Here is a 24,019-nt window from a genome sequence, read left to right on the forward strand (position 1 = left end):
CCCCCCAGTTTAAGAAAGACAGGGAACTGCTGGAGCATCTCCCTTATGAGGAAAGGCTGAGAGACCTGGGCTTGTTCAGCAGGAGAAGAGGAGGCTGAGGGGGGATCTTAGCAATGTTTAGGATTATCTAAAGGGTGGGTGTCAAGAGGATGGGCTGAGACTCTTCAGTGGCGCTCAGTGACAGGAAAAGGGTCAATGGGCACAAACTGGAACACAGGAAGTTCCACTTAAATATGAGAAAGAACTTCTTTACTGTGAGGGTGACAGAGCAGTGGAACAGGCTGCCCAGAGAGGTTGTAGAGCCTCCCTCCCTGGAGACATTCAAACCCCACCTGGATGCAGTCCTGTGTGCCTGCTGAAGCAGGGGTGTTGGACAAGATGATCTCTAGAGGTTCCTTCCAACCCCTACCATTCTGCAATAAGTAACTGATCTCCAAATCTCTGTGTACGTATCTGTTTCAGCTCCAGCCATACACTAGTAAATCACACCATAGAATCACTTACACATAGTTTGATGTTAATTAAGTCGGTCTGATAACTAGTTGTGAGCAGAGGGAATTGATGAGCTGTCCTCATTCCTCCACAGGCAAACCCTTCTCTTTCCCTTTAGCCTGGGCTAGCACTTAGCCAAACGAAAAGGAGGTGGCAGGGAGGAATTTAGTTCCTTCCCTCCCTACATAAGTTCCCTTTCTTTGATTTTGGTTTCCAGCAGGGACTTTGCTGCACGGTCTCATAAGCACCAATACTGGAGGCACAGTTGAGCAGTGGCTTAAAACATTAAACGCACAAACTACAGAATGATGTCAGGTTTTACAGTGTTTCTAGACTGCATAGCCATGGTCTCCATTTAGCATGTTTGTATTTCAGTGGTTTTCAGCAATCTAAAGATGGTATGTTTTCCAAGCGCATTAAACAAGAATTCAGGTATCATGACAAAATGTTAAAGGTACAACTTGTAACAAAACCTAGCAGCTTTTCAAAACTTCCGCAGCTCTACATTGTGGTTCATGAGGTGATGAATCCTACAGTGACCCTGCATTCCCAACTGCCTCACTCATGCAGAAGTTTAATCATGTATCTTGCCGTTCATGTTACAAAGATCTATGTAACTTCTAGCATGAGGGGATAATGTTTCATAATTGTTCGGAGTTGAACATTGACTGCAATAACTGCTGACCCTCCTCCTACAGCAGCATGCCACAGAAGAAATGGCTTTCATGTTGAAACGTGATTGGAGTACACTGTAATGTTTAATGCATCATTTTAATGGTACTCTTAAAAAGCTTAGTATCTTGGTATGTTATTATCTCAGGCTCTGCAGTTGTTGTTTCTTATTTAAATGTCCTATCTCACTTGAGATTTAATGTAATTAGAACCAGCCTGTGGAAAAATTTTTTTCTATTATGCCTTAGCTATTGTTCCAGTCAAGATGGTGAAGCAAATCAAACAGGATATAATGAAAATTATAAAACCATTTGCAAGAGGCAGTTTTCCTGAGGGAAGTAAAAGGCGGTACCACATTTCATTTTGCTTTGTATTTCTAAACACAATATATGCCTGGAATAACTGAGACTTGTCCGGTACACCTGAGAGCAGAGTCAGGTACACCTGACAGCAATCTGACTTGAGTGGTACAAGAGGGAATTAAAAGTACCATAGCAATAAGCCTCTTCCGCTGTTAATGTTGCTTTACCACCCTGTTCACCCAACACTAGGTCTACTTGCCAACTGAGGTGCATGTGAATGAGTTGGGTCTGCATTCATAAGCATCTCCTTAGATTACTGTTTTTCCCCTCTAGCAATAGTGTCTTGAATGGGGACCTTTGTCCAGAGTGCAGTATCTGAAAAGATGCTGTGAAGATATTGAAACCCAAAGCTACAGTGTAGCATGCGTTTCTCAGGCAAGAAGTGATGTTCCTGGTACAAAAGGGTAGGTAGAACAATGTCAGAGGCAGAGTGTTGGTTATCTTGGTCTGGCTTGGAGGCAAGATCACAGCAAGGCAGGAGGTCTAAGATGGTACCTCACTGCTGTCTGTGCTTGTGTGATTTCTGAGGAGTTCAGATGTTACTACTCTATATCTTTTAGCTCTTATATTAGGTTTATAATTTTATGTCAAAGCTATTTTGCGATATCTTTTCTCTTTTGTGCACAAGCCGCTTGTGAACAGGCTTTTGTATTGTCAGCAAGTATTACAGTAATCTGTGTTAATTTGCAGTAGTGTTGATAAACTTTAAGTGAAAGAGGCTTAATCAGGAGGCTTGCATGCCGTATAATAAAGTTAGAAATGCAGTGCTTTCAAGGGCTGATGGCAGGATTTTCAGTCTTGCTATTTTAGCTCACAACAGCTGTGTATGGATGGGTTGAGTTGCCTAATGCCTTGACATTGCGAAGCAGACATACTTATCTGGTGCTGGGATGTTAGGTTCATCTCTGACAAAGGGTTTTTGAAAATGCAGAGAAGTGCAGCCAACTACATTTGTTTTCATACAAACGTCAGAAGCAACAGATCAGTCTTGTTTTTCAAAAGGTGGTGACAGAAATTCAAGCTATCAAAATTCAAGTAATTCAAGTTATCAAAAAATCATTAGTTTAGTACATGGAAGCCATTTTAGAACTTCAGATTTAATTTTTTTAAAAATCTACCTGAAAAAAAATCTTGTTTGTAAATTTCTGATTTTGGTGCTGTCTAATTTATAGAGCACTTGTGCACTGTGTATATTAAATATGCACAAATATAATATGCAAAATAAAAAATGCAGTTTAAAAAGTTTGGTTTTTCTTTTGCCTTAAACTCTTTGGAACTGATGAATCAGTAACTTCTTCCTTTCCTCTTCCCCCGGTTCCTTTTTTTTAAAGAAATTATTAAATGCTTAAGAGTAGAAATGCTGAACATGAATATTTATAAGAGCTTTTATAACATTTAGCAAGGCAATGCTTCATGACTGTCTGTTTCTGAATGTGCATAATAAAGTATCCATAATTCCATTGGAGCTGCACTTGCCTTTTATTAATTTGATCACAGATTGATAGGAACTGTAGGCTCCTCAGGGCTGTAGGGCTGCAGTTGTTGCTGATGACAAAACATGGAGGTTGTTGCCATGTTCCCTACTTTTCTGTTAAAATGCTTGTGTTTAACATTTGATACTTTTTTCATGTATCATTTACATCTAAGTTGCAGAAAATTGCTAGGTAGAAATCTGTTACCTGTGTTGGATAAATACCTGATTCACTGCATTTATACTTTGGTCCTGGAAGAAGCAGAGTTAAATATCTTCTGCTTGAAATACTAATGCTGTAGAGCAGTTGAATGGCCGTGGAGCACACTCTGCAAACTGCTTGGAGGATCCTCCTGTTAATGCAAAAAATGCTTTAGTCTCCACTTCTGCCTCTGCCTATTGCCTTGCGGTAATAGTGCATCTTGTGAATACCTAATAGCCTATATAATGCCTCAAAGTGTAATGCACCCATTTCTAAAAAGCAAATGGAAACTAGGAGCTGTTAATAGCGGTATTTATCCCCTTGACATCCTTAAAGAATTTTGATCAGATGAAGCGCATGAGCAGTCTAAAGAGAGGAGAAAAAACAAAGACTAGAAATAGGCAGACGGGAGGGGGGAATAGAGTTTGTTGATTTATCAAAGCTGAAGATAATTTTAGAGCTGGGTTTGGAAGTTCCTTGCTTGTAACATTATGTATTATAACTTCTCCCCTCCTCCTCTTCAAAATAATTGCCATAAATTGCACGTGCTTGTGTCCACAAAATTACGATATTAATTGAAGATCTGCAGTGCTTATTTTAAAGCTGGATTGTATTTTCTGTGATGGAAGTTGTTTATTAGAACTTTGTAAATGATGTGTAGGGCTCTCTGACCGCATGCATTTTGGTAAGTACTACCCAGAAAAGAACCTACTTCAGCCACCTGTACTGGCCAAAGTGCTACAGCAAACAGCCGTCACCGCTTGCCTTCACCATGGGTTAAACTTTTGCTTTGAACAGTTCAGATGGTGGGGTGGCGAAATATTCCCAATGGTCGTGTTGGTACCGCAGACCCGCTGCAAAGGCAACAGTGGGAATCGTTCCTAAAACCATTGCTGTGGACAAAGCCGTATAATCTCATGTGGAGTCAACTACAAAAGGTATCCAGAAGTGTCTAGCTGCGGTTTAGTAGATCATTGCTGGCTGTATCCTGATAGAGACTGGTTTCAACAGAGAGTTTTTAAATGTTCAGTAGGTTTACATCTTTCACTGGGATAAGCTGGCAGCCAAAATTAATTTTTCCTGGTATTCATTTCTAGTGTAGGTTTTTCTTTTTTTTTATCGTATCTTCTCAGCTTTAAGTCCTCTTTAATCTGGTCACACTTTTAGCTTTCGGCCTTTGTGTTTTATGTAGATCTCAATCTGAAGATCTCAGAAATATACCGACATGTTTCATACTTGTGAATTTCTTCCTTTCGTTGTGTGTGTTTATAAGTATGTATAACGTATACTTCTCTGCTGCTACAGTACAGAAACTACACAGGTGTATTTTTAAAGAAGGTGCTATTTATGTGATTTTAACCCCTAAACTACTACTACGCTTAACTTTCAGATAGTGATTTCAAGTCTTTCTCAAATGTTTTGGGCACAGCAATTTTTAGCATCACTTTCATGATCAGAAAAGGAGAACTGAAAGAGACAATATCAACAAGCAGTTTACATTTCAATTAAAGTCGTTTACCTGCAGTATTACATTTATCCCCATATATTGCAATAATAATATTGAAGGAAAGCAATACCCTCAGTAGTGCTTTAGTTCCATTTGCAAAACTTAAGCCAGCCACCTGATGCATAACCTTTGACTGTGTAGGGTTCTCAGCTTGGTTACCACTGTAAGAAAAGTATGTACACACCTGAGACCTGTTTGAGTATCTTTAGCCATAGTAGTAATGCTGGATCTTGGTATAACGATCCAACATTTGCATCTACAAGAAAACAAAGGTATTGTCCACATTGTTGTGAGGTAACATCAAATCCATCCAAAAGGTTTTAAAAAATTACAATCCTTGGGCAATAATAACTACAAGAGGTTTTGAATCTCATTCTTCATAAGGAAGTTTGAAATTGGACTTTTAAAAAAAATTAGTTTGATACTTTTTCCTAATTTCATTCTTTATGATTTATTTTTAGAGTGTAAAAATGAAGTGTGCACTAGGAAATGGATAGGCATACCAAGCAGTAAGATTCTGGAGATCTTTAGAGACTTTCATTTGTCTATGGGTCCTGGCATATTAAAGGTTCACAGAGATTTGAGACAGAATTTATTTTATTACTTTTACATAGCCTCAAACTTGTTCTTCCATCACACCCTATAAAATAAAAACCCTCACTCAAGTAGTGAACTTGCTGCCAGAGCTTCATCTCTTACTTAAAACTAGTTACTATGGAATGGGTCCATTCCTAAAAGGGAATGCACGGGCAGTATGAGGAATCTGCTTTTCCCCTTCTTTAACTCAGCACTGCAGACATTAAAGATGGTGTTGCCTAATTTCAACAAGCAGCCATCTCATAATCTCTGTGAAGTCTCTCTTCTGCTCTTTTCCTTTCCAGTTCTTATTTCTCAAAGTTTTAGCATGTAATTAAGAGTGTACAGTCGCTGAAGTGTGCAAACGGAATTCTTCCAAAGGCTGTTACTTGTAAAATGCAGTATATCGCCCGCACATCCCAAGGCAGTGATTGAAGATCTCATGTAATTTGTCTTACTTGAGATTTAAGCAAAATCATCTGCTGAGCGTTTCAGACTATCTCTGTGCGTTACAATTCATCCAGGCTTCTCTGAGAAGAAAAATGTGAAAATAAGACATGGTTAATGTACCAGTCTTTTATGTCCAGAGAACAAATTGAACATGGGACATTAGAGATACAGGCCTACAGTCTATCTTCTGACTACACGATGCTAATTAGCATTATGAAACCGTCCTTTTGTTAATCATGTTGAATTATATCAGACTTGGAAGAATTCTCTGCTGTAACAGAAGTACAGTATGTTGGTACTGAATTGCATTTGGCAAAATGCAGCGGGGTTGGCAGCGGAATAGCAGTCGACTGGAGCAAAGCAGAAGCACCACTAAAATGGTGCGAGTGCCACTGGCTGTGCACCTGCTTCCTGACGCCAGCCGAGAGAAGCTGGGAGAGGTAAAGCAGGGCGGGTCGGCTCCATCGCAGTCGTGTCGGCTGAACGCTGCTGTGTTTTATAAGGCAGTACCTTGCTTTGGCAGAACTAGAGGTGAAAGTAGAAGAGAGGTTATATGAAGCTGCTGTTTATAACCAGTGTATTCGGAGAAACGCTATAAGCTTTGTTGTGTCTTTCCACTTTTCTCTTTCATTGTCTTGCCCCTGCGATACCACAGGAAATTATGGAAATTATTTTGCACTCTAGAGAAAAAAGGAGGAAAAAATATTTTTATGTAGCAAAAATGTTTGTATTAATATGTATTGAGAAACCTGCACAGTGCAAAGCAAATCTGCTTCAGTTTTTCAGCATACTTGTATGAAGCAACACGGGCCAAGTCCTGCAACTGCTTACAGATGCAATAAGCAGCTGATAAATATCCTATTACTGAACTTCATAGCTGAATTTTTTTTCATACTGCATTCTGGTATCCAAACATAGTTCTGCTGCCTTTATTGAGTTTGTCGTATTGCAGTTTCTATCAAAATTAAAGCTTCGAGATCACTGTTAACATACTTGGTTTCAACAAAAGCCTCTTTAAAACAGCAGACATAAAAAAGCTGAGTGATTGTTGTATGAGAAATTATTTGAGTAGGGGGAACTTAAAACAGCCCATAAGGTTAAGTTAGTAATGATTAATTTTCTGGTTTTGCGAAAAAAATATTTCTACAAATCTCTGTGGAAATACAAAAAACCTAAACATTGAATCTTTATGCAGATTGCTCAGACTGGTTTTTCTGTTGAATAACTTGCCTAATACTATTGCAAAGCAAAAGGTTTGCTTTCTAAAATAACTTTAAAATAAATCATAAATCCATTACATTTGCAAAACCACATGTCCTCTCTTCCTCGTGCTTCTGTATGTCTTCTTTCTAGAAGCTGAATTTTAGCGAGCTCTGAATAAGTATCGCTGTTAACAAGTGCGCAGAAGGCTTAATTTTAAATATAGTACATTCTAATTTAATTTATTATTTTTCTATATTGTTATTAAGAAACTAAAATTATAAAAATGCAATATGTATTATGTAGATTGGGCCTGGCTGTGGGTGATAGGTCTGAAACTGATTGTAAGTAGGAGGTTGTTACCGAGTTGGCATGGTATGCTGTGTATTAATCTTTGTCCTAAAATTAGTCAAGGGTTTTTTATGAGTAGCCTGAAAGAAAATGTTAATAGGGAGAGCAGGAAATTTGAAAGCAGAGGTACTCACTGATTACATCGATAAAAGGTCTGAGCATTTAATTTGTTTTATTAATGTGCAATTGTAAACTGGGAATGAAGAGTTTAGACCAGGCTTGCCTGACTCCACTGAGAGAAGTGAAGATCCTCAGAAGCTTGTGGAAGTCATGACCACCCTGTTATCATGAGTTCTGGATAACAGTCTGGACTTAAAAGGACGGTGCCTGGACTCCACATGCAGAGGACACTATTTCAAGAGTAGAGCTTGCTTCCCTTGTGTTTTTCACCAGTATGCAGCTCTAGGAATGCTGTGTTGTCTTCTGGGGAGCAACAGTCCAGGGGTGCTAATAACAAATCACAAAAGTCACTAGTGGTTAAAGGTTTGAACAGCTGCTTTTAAAGAGAAGACTTGAGAGCTCAGTTTGCTCATTTTTTTTAATAAAGAGAGGCAGAGTAGAACAAACAGTAGTCCTTGTATATGAGGGCAAAAGAAATGAGTAACACACTGTTCTGTAGCTGTTACAATTACCATTGCAGTTCGCCATTTGACTAACATTGGGATCCCATATACTGTTTATATAACATATCCACCGTGTGTTATTAAGCCAAATTTGAGCCCATAACCTTGAAATCTGCTGTACAGATTTTTTTTCTCTATAAATTGCAAGACTAAGTACTACAGAGAGCATGTAGTCTCTTCTACAGACTATGCTTGGGAGACCTGGCGTACGCATCACCTTCTTGTGCATAGTGTTGATGAAGCAGTACTGGGGAAGCGTGATTTAGATTCCTGAGCAATTTTCCTTGTTTGGTGGAGTATTTATATTGTCTTCTGACCTGTCTAGGGAGACTGAGCCCAGGATCTCAGCAGGGAGCAGTGGGGAGGCTATCAATACTGCCTTGCAACTTGATGCTGCCTGCATGGACGGGGGGTAGGTCTTGGTCTCTCAGTTTCCCTTAGGCTGGTTAACAGTTTAGTTCAAAATGGCATAGTGTTGTATATGGCAGGAACAAAAGCTCCCTCAAGACCCTCCAAGAGGGCAGGTAATAGCAGCCTTTCATATTTTACTCAGGTTGGCAGTGACAGAATGTAATTGCCCTGGGCATCGTGTGGTTTCTGTGAAATCCATTCCTGCACAATGGTGGACTCATAGCTGTCCTGCATGCCAATAAAGTATACTGTCAGAAAAACCTTGTTTGAAAGGGAAGGAATTCAGATTAGTGTGATTCTGCTGTTACCCTCAGATCCCTGTAGATCGGAATTGAGTCATCTTAGCGATACGAGACTAGAAATTTCACATTGTGTTTTTTTCTGGATAGAAAAATCTTTGCATTTTTAGGATTCTGTCAAGCACAAGCAGAAAAATTTGTTTGGCAATCAACTCCTTTAGGAAAACATTTATATCTGTAAAGAAGAACTAAAGAATTTAAGAGTACCATTTCTGAAAACCAACATTTGTGTTGAATTTCTTTCTCTTTCCTTCACTAGAGCTTGTTCACAGTGCTTCAGTTTTGTTGTTTCATGCTGTGTTCTGTCCCATGAATAAGCACTGGATAAGTTTCAAGCTAGTTATTTTCAAGTACGATCAGCAGCCTCTTCATTAGTATCTGAGCGCTCTGACAGCATGGCTGTCACAGGTGGAAGGAACAGCTTCTGGGCAGCCTGGGCTCCCAGGAATGCTCGGAGCAGGAGGGGCTGTGGGAAGCAGTGGGGGGGGTGAGCCAGGCTCGACTCTGGATGCTTTTGCTCTTTGTGATATGCCACCTCTGGTTTTTAAGTGACTGGATGCAGCTGGATGCTCCCGCTGCCCACAGAGCAGGTTGGTTCTTAGGATAGTTTTTGCCTGCATGAAGACAGCCGTCTCAGCAGCAGTAAGCAATTCTGTCTTTCCCTTTCCTTGTCTTACAGCATTGGGGTAAAGATTATAGTGGTTTACATACTTGACAGGTTTAAACATCTGTCTTGGAAAATGAAGGGCATTTCTTCTCTTATGAAATAAATTGAGCATATTCCCTAGCTGCAAAAAACCGTCTTTGAATGTAAAGATAAAAACTAATAAAGAATTTGTATTACATTTCCTTTCTGATTCTGTCCTTGATTCTATTTAATGATGCCTTCAGTGCATAGCTCCTCGATGTATGGATTATTTTTAAGTATGGGATCAGGTTTTGTGGACTAAAATAAATTGCCATTTTGTTGGCTTTTTCTTTTTCCCTGTGCCCTACATCCTGTCTTATTTGGTAGCCCAAAAAGATAATTACTGACTGTTAGATGCCCTGTATTGTGCTGTTAGTCCTTTTCTGTCACCATTGAGGGCTACAGCTGCATCATGGAGCCCCTCCCAAGGTGCCTGGAACACTGGTGTGTTGTGCACTTGAAGCTTTTCTGGGGGCTTTGATACTGCTAACTTGATAATCAGGCTAAAGAGCATGACAGCTACTGGGTGTTCTCAGTGGTCCACAACACAATGTTTTAAATGAAGGTATTTATTTTCTTGGCTTTTGGGTCTGTTTCCACACTGCTGTTACAAGCATACTAGGATTTTCTACTTGGTGAATCATTTATAAAAATGTATAGAAAATGTATTTGATACCTTTATGGTAAATCCACTTTGGTACCAAATGGTAGGAAGAAGCAGAGGCTCTATATTAGCAGAAGCTTTGTTTTGTCTGTACAACCGAGTTCTTGGTGAGAACCTGTGCACACACAGTTACGGAATAGCATCTTTTTCTACCTCTGACTGATACTGCTTTGCAAGCAGGATTGTGTAGTGGAAGTATGTGCGGGGTAATGCATAGAGAAACTACAGAGAACACAATCCTGGTGTCTGGGGGTGTGTTAGCCTAAAAGATAGTTAGACACAACACTTAATGGTCAGAATAAGTAAAAAATCAATCCTTGTTTATCATGAATGCTAAAAGCATACTATTTTGGTATCTGCTAATTCCTTTTATGAATAAAATTTCACTTGTGGTGGTGCTTCTTACCCCCAATAGCATTCCCATCATCAGTGGCTTCCCATTTTGTGGGGATGGATTCTGGGCAAAGCATAAGGAGTACCTAAGAATATTTGTTGTAAAGAGGAGTTGTTGTTTTCTTTTTAACTTCAACAGCAGTAAACAATAATAACTTTAACTTTCTGACTTAGAGCTCATCACTCATTTAATTTCTCTGGCTTATGACTGCAAATTAATATTTCTTGCCTTCATCATGCCTGGTAAAGTAGCTTATTGGGATGAATAAATGACATACTAATTAAAAGAATAGTCTGAGTAAGAATAAGCTGCTTGAACTAACTTTGATGGCCAAAAAATTACCTGAAGCTAGCTTTTCGATATTGTCAGAGAGATCCTCAAATCGGAATGTCTGTGATCGCAGGTTCAAGGAACAAGGCAAAATGACTGCACCAAGTGGAAGGCAGTAGGAGGAGATGGTTGCTGTGGAGTGGGAAACTGAAGGAGTTTTGCAAAGATTCAAGCCCTTTCCAGGCACTTGCCCCACAAGTAGTGAATGAGATATCAGTATGTGGCCTATTTTTATTTCTGTTTTCCACCATAAACTAGTAATGTATGTGTCTTCAAAAGTTAAATTGTTTAGGTTAGTTGTAGAGAAAAATCCCTTTTAGATCATTCCTTTGTAATCTTATCCTGATTTTTCTATCTTGTAGCATGAAGGCATTCAAACAGTACTAATATCTTGTAAGGCTCCCATCTGGCTTCCTTATCTGTCTACCTACCACCATCATACTTACACATTGCTATGGATTTGTATAGGTCATTGCAAGGCACATGCTAGCGTAACACACAGGCACATGGCCCAAGTAGTTTGTAGCCTGAGGTCCTGGTTATCGAACATGATCGTGTAGACAGTCATAAAAAGTAGAAATGAACACAAAGAGTGTTTCCAAGGCTGAGATACGAGCCTGGCACAAGAGCTACAAAACAAAGTGTGGGAGGAGAAGAGAAAGGCCTTACCACTGGAAGATAATGGGATATTAGTATTTTTTTTTCAGCATTTAGCTATTTTACTACATTAAACTAAAAACACTGAAAGTCAAGAGTAGGATCTGATAAAAAGGAAAAATCAGAATTGTATTGTTATCAAAGAGATTAATTTTGAGAAGGGCCTTGCCAGAGGAAGGCTTATATAGGTAAAATCCTAAACAAAAGGAACGTGCTTACAGAGGTGGGAGGGAGATGTGCTGCAGGTTGGGTGGAAGAGTATAGACCAGGGGTCTTTAAGACAACATCTTGTATTCTGTGGTACCTCTTCATCTCGGTGCCAGCTTGTTTCAGGAAGCGTTTTATATGGAATAAGTTTCTTTTTACTGGTTTAAATACACTGCATTGGGCTTGTTGCTGTTTTTCTGAGACAAGACACTAAATGGGAACATCCAGTCTATCTTCTTTATGTGATGGATCATTTAATATACTATTATTTTCTTTGTCTCAATTGTGAACTAAACTATCCTAATGTTTTTGTTTCACTTAATATGGAAAGCTTTTCATCCCTTAAAATATTTTTGTGGTTGTTTTATGCTGCATTTCTTCCTGAGATGTCATAAATAGAATCGAATACAATATTCAGTAAATCATGTCATTGATTTTCTTACACTGAAAGCATGTAACCTGCTGGTTGCCTTGGGCTTCTATTGCACCATTTGCGTGCTCTGCAGTTAGTAATTTGTGAGAACTTCTTTAAAACTTTGAATAAAATTGTGTCATTTCTCTTTTGCCCATTATTTCACTGTTTTGTAGGAAGAAGAGCAAGTTCCTTTCACAGAAGTCATGACAAAAAGTGTGTCCCATTCGTACAGTGCTTAGCTCCTTGCTGTACTGGCTCTGGTGATGAAGGCCACATAACTTCATGAGTATTCAGCCACCTGGTTCTCAAGTTTCTCTGCAGTTCCTGGCTTTACACATTCCAGCCCTTCTGTGCTGTTGCTCTTAATTTATCAGTTATTTTTAATATCTTGGTTTTTATAATGGCTGATAGTGTTTTATTTTTAAACTTAATTCTCTCAAGTCTTGATTTTATACCTCATAAGTGTCTTAGGGAGGGGGTTGAGACTGATGGAGAGTAACCATCTGGCTTCTCTGCAATGTGTTTTACCTCCTGTATTACAGCTGACCTCTTAGACTGGCGGCGATCCACTAGTTCTCTCATAAGATATCTGCTCCTGAGAATACCATGTTTTGTTTTTCTTTGGCTACTTTTTAGTAAGATCCTTCATAACCTTTCTAATCCTATTTTGTATTTTGCTATCTATAAGTTAATTTGCTAAACTGAAATATTTTTTTTCCTGAAATTGTGGGTTTTGCTGCATCAGGGGTTCAGCACAAAGATCTTTGGAGCCAGAGGTTGCAGTAGTCAAAGGGAGAGAGTTTTAAGTAAACTGAAGTTGCAGAATTGATGGATTCAATAATACAGTGATGGTATACACTGTTTTCATTCTCAGGCTGTGCTCAGCGGAAGGATAACCACAGCCATTACCAGGTTTTGTAACTATAGAAGGAGTATAATGTTTTTCAGGTATTTCATCGTTGTTTATTGTGAATACATTCTGGAGATGCTTATTAAAGGTTTGGTTTATTCTTCTAGATGTTTTCATGTGTTTAAAAAAACAGGCAAAAAAGATGAAAGGGCAGGATTTCAAGTGAGCCCAGGAAAGGTAAATCAAAGATAATTAGATTGGTCAAGGTACAGTTATACCAGTGTTTTCTTAATATGCTGTGAAGGGCTTAATTCTCCTAATTTTGCTTAAATAGAGGTGGGACAAACTTAAATGCACTGAAATTGAGGAATTTTTTTTATTATCATTGTCGTGCTTGTTCCTGTCAGCTGATATGCTTACCCTTAATTTACTGCTAGATTTTGGAATGTTGTACACAGCCCGTATTAGGAAGCAGGTAAACAAGCTATTTATAAGCCTGGCTTATCTTACTGCATTTTCTTTTTAAAAAGTAAAAAATGAAAACTAATTTTCTGTGTGAGTAAAAAAAGTATCCCTAAAGAATATACTGTGCACTGTTGTCCGAATGATCATTATAATATGATCATATATATGCATGTCTGAATGGTCATTATAAATTTAAGTTTTATTAATGCTAAATGTTTATTTTTTCCAAAAGGGGAAAAAAAATACTTTTAATGGTTTTCTCCAGTTAGGAATCTCTTACTATTGACTCAGATGAGTTTGTATTCAAATACATGCTTTGGCTGGTCTGTTGGGCCTCAACGCCAAATGTGAGAGCTTACCCCTATTATTGTTTATTGTGTTCTCAGTGTGATGACGCAGAATCTAATCAGATTACCTGGGAAGATCCTGAGGATATTTCTTGCCTTTTTCCTGCTCTGTGGCATTATCTGTTTGGGTTAGGTAAATTGTAAAGAAATGCCTGTTTTCTTCTGATGCATTACAGATTGTCTAGCCCTAGGCAGGTTTTTGCTCCAGTTCGTTGGTTATTTCTATCATGTTTTATTTTTATAGGCTTTTGGTAGAAAAAACAGTCAAGGGTTTCCTTCACTCACTTAGTTTTATGAAATATTTATGTAATTTAAACTCTCTTTAAATGAGGGATAGTATAGTGTGGGAGGTTAAAAACAGAAATAGTTTGAAGTTGTTTTCCTGGTTGTTTCATACTGCCTTGCAGCAAGGTTGCAACTGGGTTTTTTTCAGTAGTTCAAGTAGAAGTGATTCTGTTGTCCTCTCCATCCATCACACCCCTTATATCTCAGCTGCACACTACAGTGTTGCTGAAGAGTGGTTCTAAAGTAAGCTGGCAACCTTTTCATCTAGGCCATTGCCTCCTCACTGTCCACTGCAGATTCGTTGTGTTTTCTGCAGAGCTGTCATTTTATGGCCTTGGACAGTTACCAGGACACTTGGTTCTGACTGGAAGGAAGAAGAAAAAACTATCTGCAACAAGATAGGACTCTTTTTTAACAGAAATTATAATGTCTAGCATTTATGGAATTTTCTATCAGTGCTATCTGCCAGAGTCACAGTTCTGGCTTGTTACAACAATGATCCGATATTTGGTGAATATTAGTCCACTTTGGGAATAAAATGGTGGCGGTCCATAATGCCATTTGCCATTATTTACTTTCACATTATTCCCTGGCATACCTCGTGTGAAGTGCGTGCCATGACTGAACTGGGCATTGCGCTTAAGAGTCAGCATCTATTTCTTGATCTTTCACCAAATTGTGAGTCACTGTTCCTCTCTACAGAAATCTGCATTATGAAACACTCATTCACCTTTGTGAAGTGCTGTGAGATCTGCAAGTGCACTACTCACATTTTGTAATATTGATACTTGAACTTTTTATTTCTGAACTCTGCTGTGGTAAGAGAGAGCATCTTCCCCCCCCCCCCAATTTCAGTAATACATGCCACAGGATTATTCAAAGCACAGTGCTTCTGGGTACTGAATGTAAACAAGTGTGTTTCTCAACATGCCTTCAAATTGGGACCATGCCTTTTCTGGCTGTGAAGCTCTTCTCTCTGCATTATATTTCACGTATCAAAGAGATGTTGCAGTTAGCTTCACCTCGGGTTTTGCTTTCCTTTGAAGTTGGACAAATGACATAAAATTTAAGGAGAAATTTTTTTTATGGCATGAAGGACCAAAAGACCCTTAATTAGCACATGTCACATTTGTTAGTGGTCCCAGTTGTCTGTGCTAGATGGTTCAGTGGACCTGAGTCAGAAAGCCTCCATGCTCTCTAGAAGTTGGAGCATTTCCACAGCCCTTTGCCACCTAGGCAGGGCGGTATGTGTGAAGTTGGAGCATTTCAGTTTTTTCAAAAAGTCTCTTAAAATGTTTACAGTTATATTAAAGTTTAAAAGAAACAGAAATCAGATACTGGCAAAGAATAACCATCACTTTATTCTTGTTATGTTAGACTTAGACTGTTGTTTATGATGATCAGTGACTGTCCAGATCCCTCTAAGTGGTTCGGACACAACCACAAAGCCGTAGTGGTTTTGTGGTGTTTGGGCACTCCTATATAGGAAACCTGGGTTGGATTCTCATTGCTGAGTTTTTCAGTCTGAGGACATGCCTGCCAATGGTGAGAGGTTCGCGGGTTGTTCGGCAGCAATTTATTTGACTGTTGTCTAGTCAGAAGGCTGATCGATGCAATTTCTTCTGCAGCATAAAAATTGCAGGCCCGTTTTCATGGATAGCAATGCTAAAGCTAAATGCTTTATCCCTGGAGGAAGACAAACAAAAGGAAATCTGTACCAAGTGATCTAAGGAGAGATCAAAGAGTGATAGTGTTACAATTACAACCAATGAAATGCACATTTGTGCATATTGCTCAGTAATATAGCAGGCATTCATTTAAGGGGAGTTTTTTTGCAGCATGCAGCATACAGCATTGAAAACACGTCTAATAGGTGCATTCATTTTAATATGCTCATTCATTGAGCGGGCCTGATTAATTAGTGCGTGTCACCATCTGGTACTTACTGAGACTATTCATTTTTAAAATGTTGAAATTGTAGGGAATGTTGCACACCAATTAAGTTCCTTTTAATTGGATTATGTTAGTATAAAGTATTGCTGGAGAAGGCCTTCATTATGATTCAGCCAGCATGCATCTAAGGGAGACCCGCCAGCCTGAAATTACTTAGAACAAAAGGAAAATGCCTGAAATGCATGTTTATCACTATCTTCATGCACTCAGGAAAGATGATGTCCACAAATAAGAGCTAGAAAAGTACTTCTGCATTTCTGTGCAAGGTTCAGTTTCCTGACGTGAGGATATCTCAGCTGATGACTTCATCTCTGCACTGCAACTCTGAATCTGTCATCTTCTCCCTCTGACCTGGAAAGTGAAATACGCTTGTTCGTTTCTCTGTGTGTGGTATCAACTAAACAGGGCCAGACCGAGCCCTCCCATGTGGAGGAGTGTTAGCCTCATTTACACAAAGAGTTATTTGGCCTTTAAAGCTGATAAACTATCTGTGCTGACTCAACCATTTAGTGAATGAAGTATCATGATCTGCAGCACCAGATTAGGAGCAGAACTTGTCTGTCTGTACTTGTTCCTGTCACTGTGAGTCACTTGGTGAATTTTAGTTACTTAGCGTCACTGCACTGCAGTGTTTCCCTGTATAAATGGTGAACAGTTATGTTTATCAACTTGCATAAAAGGTTTTGAGATACAGGAGTGAAATGCACAGTGCTGATACTATGTATTTACTGCAAATGCTTTCTTTAGAAGCCTGATGCTGTTTTGTATTTAACATCTGTGGTTGTTATTGCCTTGATTTTGTGGAGATTGAGTATCTTCAAGTAAGTTCCGTCATCCAAAATACTCATTTCAGAAGAGCCGGGAGCTCTGCAAGGTACACGGGCCCGTTCCTCAGCAGCTAAATGGGCTGTCAGGGGAGCAGGGAAGTTATGGAAGAAAAGATACCTAATCGCTGTAGCAGCTTACGAGGTCTGATGTGTGACTGCCTGGATCTCACTGACCTTCTTTGTTTTGAAGAATAGGGTAAGAACCTGCAAACGAATGTTGTCAGGGTATTTTTTTCTTGTTGTATTGGTGTGCATTCTCATTACCTTCAGTGGACTCTGCTGCCCCCTACCAAGTTGCAGCTGCTGTTAAACAGCAATGGAAGCAGTAGCCTGAACATGTGAAGAATGTTTTATATTTTTGAATACTGAAAGATTTCATTTTTGTTATCACTCATAATCACTCTCACTATAATTATCACTCATAATAGGGAATCTGTAGTTGAAGCAGTAAATGTGTTTTCTTCAAAGGGAAAGGAAAACATCAGAAAAATCGCTTTTAGTTGTACAGTAATGAAGAAACTGCCTGAATTTGTTTGAATGCAAATACTCTTTCAGACATGTAAAGGTCACTGCAGATTTAATTTGAAATAGCATAGGAGTGCTCCTGATTTTCAGTATAGAAGTAGCACAGTTGAAATTCTTTTGGGGTTGTTTTTTTTTTAACATACATGTCCTCTTGTTTGAAGGTGCATATTTCCTCTTTGTTACAGCTGCAGGCAGTGTCAAAGCATGCTACAGGAACTGCTTATCCTGATTGTGCCGAAGCCAATCGGAAACCCAGCTGTAGTTTATAAACCTGAGAAGTCAGTGGCTCTGTTTCACAGACTGCGTCAAAAGTACCGTTAGAAAGCATGGTTGTGTTTAAACCGTTTCCTTTAGGTGGTAAAGTGCAAAAAATCTAAAATATCTCTACATTTTGTAGTATTTTCTGTGTACAAGTCACATGCCTGCATTTACATGGACTCGTCAACATGCATTTTATTTTTAAGACAAATTGCTGTAGGTGGTACTCCTGGGACGCGGGATGTATGTTTGCACAGAGCTATGACCATGCCCTAGCTTTTACTTAGACTGGAGCATTGTGTTGTGGATCTGCTAAATTTCCTGTAGTTCACATTCATATGTTGAGTGTAGCACTCATCTGGATTAGAGGAAAATTGATTAGTACCAGTGCATCTGAGCAAATGAGAGTGAGTACAGCCAGCGGTAAAACATAAAAATATTGTCATGTGAAGGTGTGCAATAAGAGTGCTTTCTCATTTCTACCCCAACATTACTAGTAGAAAACACTTAGCCTGGAATGCCATAAAGCTGTCTGCTTTGTGATAGGATTCTAGAGCGAGTGCAGTTTATGCAATTTCAGAGAAATAATATCACCCAGTTAAATCTTAAAAACCACACGCATATGCACTAACCCTTTTGTTTAAATTGTTTGTTCAGAGGCTTTATGTAACAGAGAAATATATTTTCCAAGAAAACATTTAGTTTAGACTGCTATTAGTGTAACTTTACTCCTTTTATTTGTTAAATACATGAAAGGAAGGAGCTAACCAGAGTATAATAATTCTAGTGTGTGCGCTCTCTCTCTTTCTTGCTCTCTGATTTTAGGAGAATTTTTTCTGAACAGAATTTTTCTGCTTACAATATATGGGCTTGCAAAGTGTTGAAGCAAGAAGTCTTGGCAGAGATAAAAAAAATACCAAGGCATTTTACTCCGTGTATATATAAAACAAAGGCTGAAAGTTTGGGCAGATCCCTATCTGGCAGACTTTTTCTCTCTTAGGTCATACAGAGAAAGCTTTTGGCACTGACTGTTTGGCAAAAAGCTTTGTCTGGAAACATATTTAGTAAGCATATGAAATATGATAGCCCTGGTACCATGAATGTGTCTGAAGATACTCTAATAGAGTTAGACTTCAGCCCCATCTGGTGTTGGAACAGGATTGCTATATCAGAGTTTTCCAGCACAGGACAGCCCTTTGCCAAAACAGAGCGGTACATGAGGAGACTGACAAATTCATGCAAATGTCAGTTTTACTAATGCTTTCCATTGTTTGCTACACTGACGAAAACCAGTTCTGCCTGTGGTGGATTCTAGCATAGCCATCCTGCTGCTGAGTTACTAACCACAGGCTCTATAGAGGGCTGCATCTTTAACTGAACGGGTGTGTTAATACCCTCACAGTGTACCTTTGTGATCAGCACATGTATTTTCACCTGAAGCCTGTAAGAATATAAAATTATTGATTTTCAATGCCTGTGTTTACAGAAATAGCAGTGGATATACAGATTCTTTCACCTCAGTAAAATGTCTCCAATGCTTTGAGTTATGCAACAGTGACAGAGACCAGACTTGTGGATATGGCTTAGAAGGCTTAAAATCTTCAGGCATTAATTCATGAAACTCTGAAATCCTGTATACTCCAATGACTATAAAGCACCGCAGATTCATGTTTGGGTTTTACTTAAGGGTGATCATTTCAGAAAATAAAATGGCTCACTTTGAAAGAGTGACATTGAAAATAATTATCTTTTAATTGTTATTGGGGGGGGGAAGGAACCATAGGTAGAAAAGCTACGTGTGAAACAAATCAGAAACTAAAAATCCATAGCTATTATTGTAAGCTAAAGGAGAAGAAACAGTCTTTCTCAAAGGGTCTGCCCAGCATTTTTATCTGGCTTTTCCAGGATTGCAATCCAGCCTGTCCGTTCAAACAAAATACCTGTCCAGTTATAATTTGACTCTGATGAAAAAGCACGAAAGTGGCAGTTTGGAATTGCTTGAACATATTTTGTCACTTAACCTGAGCTCATTCACATTCAAAGCTAAAACAAGTTATCTCATTTGCATTTAGGAGAGTAAATGTACTCCTACTTTCCTGTCTCATGTTTAAGTGGTTATGTTGAAAGCAATGTGTGCTAATCATCGGTTTTATATCCTCTTGCTAGCATTTGTTTTATTGGGCAAAATTAAAGGTCAGTGGTCCTGAACTAGTCAAGAGAATTGTTCTAAATCCGCAGTCATTGCCACTTCTCTTTCTCTGCTTTCAGTAATACAGGGCTTAGCTGCCAAAGTTTTAATTATTTTATGTATAAGAATTATATTTGTGATTTTGTTTTGCATTTCAGTTACAAAATTTTGTAGATTTACATAAAAAGAGCTAAGACAATAGCAAAAGGCTACTTGCTTATTCTGAGTCATTCATAGTATAGAAAATATATGTGTAATGATCAACCTGTTTTTTTCCTGTTCTTATCCTCATTCCCTTTTGTGTTTCAGAATGATCACTGCTCAAAACACTAGCCATACTAAGTGAACCGAGTGGAAACATATGGATGAAATTCTTACCATGCACTGAACAGCACGGCATCAAGCGCAAAGCTCTGCGAAAATGTCTGCTTGCAACACTTTCACTGAACACGTCTGGAAACCTGGTGAATGTAAGAACTGCTTCAAGCCCAAAAGCTTGCATCAGTTACCCCCAGTATCTGAAAAAAAAACCCTCTCACATGGAAATCTGAAAACCAATGCAAACCAAAGTAACAGCCATCGTGGGAGAAATACAGGAAATTTCCGACCACCTGTGGCAAAGAAACCCACTATAGCTGTGAAACCCACCATGATGGTAGTAGATGGGCAGAGTGTATGTGGCGAAATCAGCGCGCCGGATCACTGCGAGAATAAATCAGTACCTGCAGGTTGGAACCGAAATAAAGCTGTCTTGAACAAAAAACCACTGAACAATAATAATGAAGATGAAATTGAAGGTTATAGCCACGTTCATAGGCCTTATGGCAACGACGATGGTGTAGGTAAGATACCAAATAACAATAATAATGGACTGACAGAAGTTTTGAAGGAGATTGCAGGTTTGGATACCACACCTCAGCTAACTGGAGATGAAATGAACTCAAGAGAAACCTTCTTGGGAAGAATAAATAATTGTTATAAAAGATCACTAGAAAGAAAGATCCCTCCAAGCTGCATGATGGGTGGAATGAAGGATTCACACAGTAAGCACGTTATTCTGAGTGGAAGCACTGAAGTAATAAGTAATGAAGGTGGACGTTTCTGTTATCCAGAGTTCTCTAGTGGAGATGAGAGTGAGGACGACACATTTTTTGGCAGCATGCAAGAAGAGCATGAGAGCTGGGATGAAAGTGATGAAGAGTTGCTAGCAATGGAAATTCGTATGAGGGGCCAACCTCGCTTTGCTAATTTTAGAGCTAACACCCTGTCTCCTGTTCAGTTTTGTGTTGACAAAAAATGGAACACTGTGCCCCTTAGAAACAAATCTCTCCAGCGGATCTGTGCGGTAGATTATGACGACAGTTACGATGAAATTTTAAATGGTTATGGGGAAGAAACTGTGATTCTTTATGGGCAAGAGAGCATGCAGAGCATGGTGTCCTCTGATTCCACGTCTCCTGATTCTTCTTTGACAGAAGAGTCTCGTTCTGGAACAACCAGCAGTTCTTCACAGAAGCTCTGTAATGGAGGGTTATCTCCTAGTACTCCTCAGGACCTCAAATTGATTGAACCAGAATATGAAAGTCTTTGTGATAATCAGCAAGTGAAGGACGTGTCAAAAGCTCCCAGAAATGTTCCGAAAAGTCTAGAAACTCACAAGGCAGTCCTTGCACTTCGACTGGAAGAGAAGGATGGCAAGATTGCCGTGCAGACTGATAAGCAAGAGGATAAAAGTTCTTCAGATGTTGCTGGTCAAGCTGTAACTATAAATTTGGTGCCTGTGGAAGAGCAAGCTAAACCTTATAGGGTGGTGAATATGGAACAACCAGTTTGCAAGCCATATACCGTAGTAGATGTATCAGCTGCCATGACCAATGAATGTAAGGAGAATCAGACTGAAACCTCAGAAACCAAAAATACATCATCTAACCCAAGCTCACCAGTAACTCCAGGCACACCTATTACATCCTCTGCAGCATCGCCTGTACGAGTAAATGCTAATCTGAAAAAATCCAGTGCAATCAGATATCAAGAAGTGTGGACTTCTAGTACTAGTCCAAGGCAGAAGATACCTAAGGTGGAGTTAATTGCTAACAGCTCAGGACCTTCTGTTCCTCCCAGGAAGACAAGCCACAAGTCAGCTCCTACTTCACCTACAGCTACAAACGTCTCTTCAAAAACTGTCCCAGTGAAGTCTCCCAATTTATCTGAGATAAAATTCAACAGCTACAATAATGCTGGCATGCCACCTTTTCCAATTATCATTCATGACGAGCCCACTTATGCTAAGAGTTCCAAAAATGCTATTAAAGTTCCTATTGTAATCAATCCAAATGCATATGATAACCTGGCTATCTATAAAAGTTTTCTAGGGACCAGCGGAGAGCTGTCCATCAAAGATAAAACTACTAGTGTAATAAGCCACACATATGAAGAAATAGAAACAGAAAGCAAAATGACTGAAGCCGTAGGAAGTAAACCCACTGAATTTTCCCAAGCGAAGGGAGTGACTAATAGCTCTGAATGCAGGCTGGGTTCTGTAGCTCAAAAGGTCCAAGAGTTTAATAGCTGTCTCAGTAAAAGTCAGATATCACCACAGAGAAGTCATAGTTCTGACCACAGCTCCCCATCAAGAGTTCAAAAGACAATGCAAGAGCCTGCAGCAAAAATAGACGTAACACCAGAGGCTTCTATTGGCAGCAGCAGCAGTAGGGAGAACGCAAGCATGGTGCTTTCACAGATTGTGGCTTCTATCCAGCCTCCGCAGTCTCCTCCAGAAACACCTCAGTCTGGACCCAAGTCTTGTAGCGTGGAAGAACTGTATTCCTTACCCCCTGATGCCGATGCTACTCAAAACAGCCTGGTACGACCCAAATCTCTGTTTACATCACAGTCTGAGATAGAGTCATCCAAGATGGTGGAAAACACTGCCATTAAAATGCAGAAAGAGTCACTTTCACAGCCAGTTGCCACTCACTCTCCAAAGCCAGTGAGAGCCACCCCAAATACCACAAGTCCCAAAACAGAGCAAGCACCACCATTTCCTCCACCACGGTCCACTTCTTCACCTTATCATGCAAGTAATTTGTTGCAAAGACATTTCAGCAATTGGACCAAACCAAACAGCCCTACGAGGTCAACAGAGGCTGAGTCAATCCTTCATTCAGAAGGTCGCCGAGCCGCTGATGCGAAACCCAAACGCTGGATATCGTTTAAGAGCTTCTTCCGCCGCAGGAAAACTGACGATGAGGAAGACAAAGAGAAAGAAAGAGAGAAAGGAAAATTGGTAGGTCTTGACGGAACTGTTATACATATGCTCCCGCCTCCTCCAGTTCAACGTCATCACTGGTTCAGCGAGGCAAAGTCAGACTCCAGTGAGAAGCCGTCGATTGTTTTCATGTACAGATGTGAACCAGCACAAGCTGAACCAAAGGCTGATCATCAGAACAAGAGTGGAGCGGAGTCTGCTATTGCAGGTGCACTAGCAAAAGACAAAGGAGAAATGCAAGAAACCTCTCCAGAGAGCTCTGAACCGAAAATAGCAAGCCATTCATCACCACCTCAGATTCCCAAGAAAATCCCCAGGTAATCTGCTCATCTTTTTTAGTCACTTACTCAGTTGTGCACTGTCCCATATATACCGCTGAGAAGTGAAGTAATTAAGGAGCTTTATTACATTATGTGTAATTTTTTCAAAATATTTTAGGTAACTTAAAGCATATTGTATATCAGAAAGGATAATAGATAATACTAGAAACAGTACCTGATATTTGGAGTTTGTATTGCAGATTCACTAATACATCACGATAGCCACATTACATTGAATCAGATACATTTTCCTGACTTTCTAGTCCAAGTGTTATGTTATATGAAACAAAAGAATTCCTCTGCAGAAATGGAAGGCAACTATTGAAAAGTGTAATAGAAATTAAAAGATCTGTGACTGTAAAAGGTGGTGAGCTAACTTTGTCTCACATACCCAAGAATACAAGAGATACTAATCAATTTGATGTTACACTGCAACCTCACTGTAGTGCTCCCAAACTAAACCATGTAGAAAAGTAATAATACTTAATTATCTATATAATAATCTGTTTTACAAGATCTTTAGCGATGAATATACTTTGTCCCCTAACAATATTGGATTTAGAGAGCTGGTCACTCCATTTCTGCCTGACAGTTTTGCTCGGTGATTTTGGTTTTAACTTTTTTAAAATCAGAATTTACTAAAATGGTTCATTGTTTCAATTTCTCTGAAAATATTTGGCCAGTAGATATTTACTTTACTCCTATAAATTCCTGGTAGTTGAACATTTTAGGTTTGTCTGTTGGTTTAAAGGTCTGTTTGTT

The 24,019-nt window shown here is 39.2% G+C and overlaps 1 protein-coding gene across 6 annotated transcripts in view; it reads left to right on the forward strand.

Moving 5' to 3' along the window:
* PEAK1 (pseudopodium enriched atypical kinase 1) overlaps window positions 1-24,019 on the forward strand; it is a 130,810-nt gene that overhangs the window by 65,142 nt on the left and 41,649 nt on the right. For 5 of the 6 annotated variants that reach the window (XM_075099941.1, XM_075099946.1, XM_075099942.1 and 2 more), the window contains one exon: window positions 19,979-23,254. In XM_075099941.1, coding sequence (XP_074956042.1) covers window positions 20,091-23,254 — 3,164 coding nt within the window. In that variant the 5' untranslated portion in view covers window positions 19,979-20,090. Of the gene's footprint in view, window positions 1-16,316; window positions 16,895-19,978; window positions 23,255-24,019 lie in introns of those variants that run through there. The other variant, XM_075099944.1, reaches the window with a different exon arrangement.

This window comes from Phalacrocorax aristotelis, chromosome 7, assembly GCF_949628215.1.
Source record: "Phalacrocorax aristotelis chromosome 7, bGulAri2.1, whole genome shotgun sequence".
NCBI lineage: Eukaryota > Metazoa > Chordata > Aves > Suliformes > Phalacrocoracidae > Phalacrocorax > Phalacrocorax aristotelis.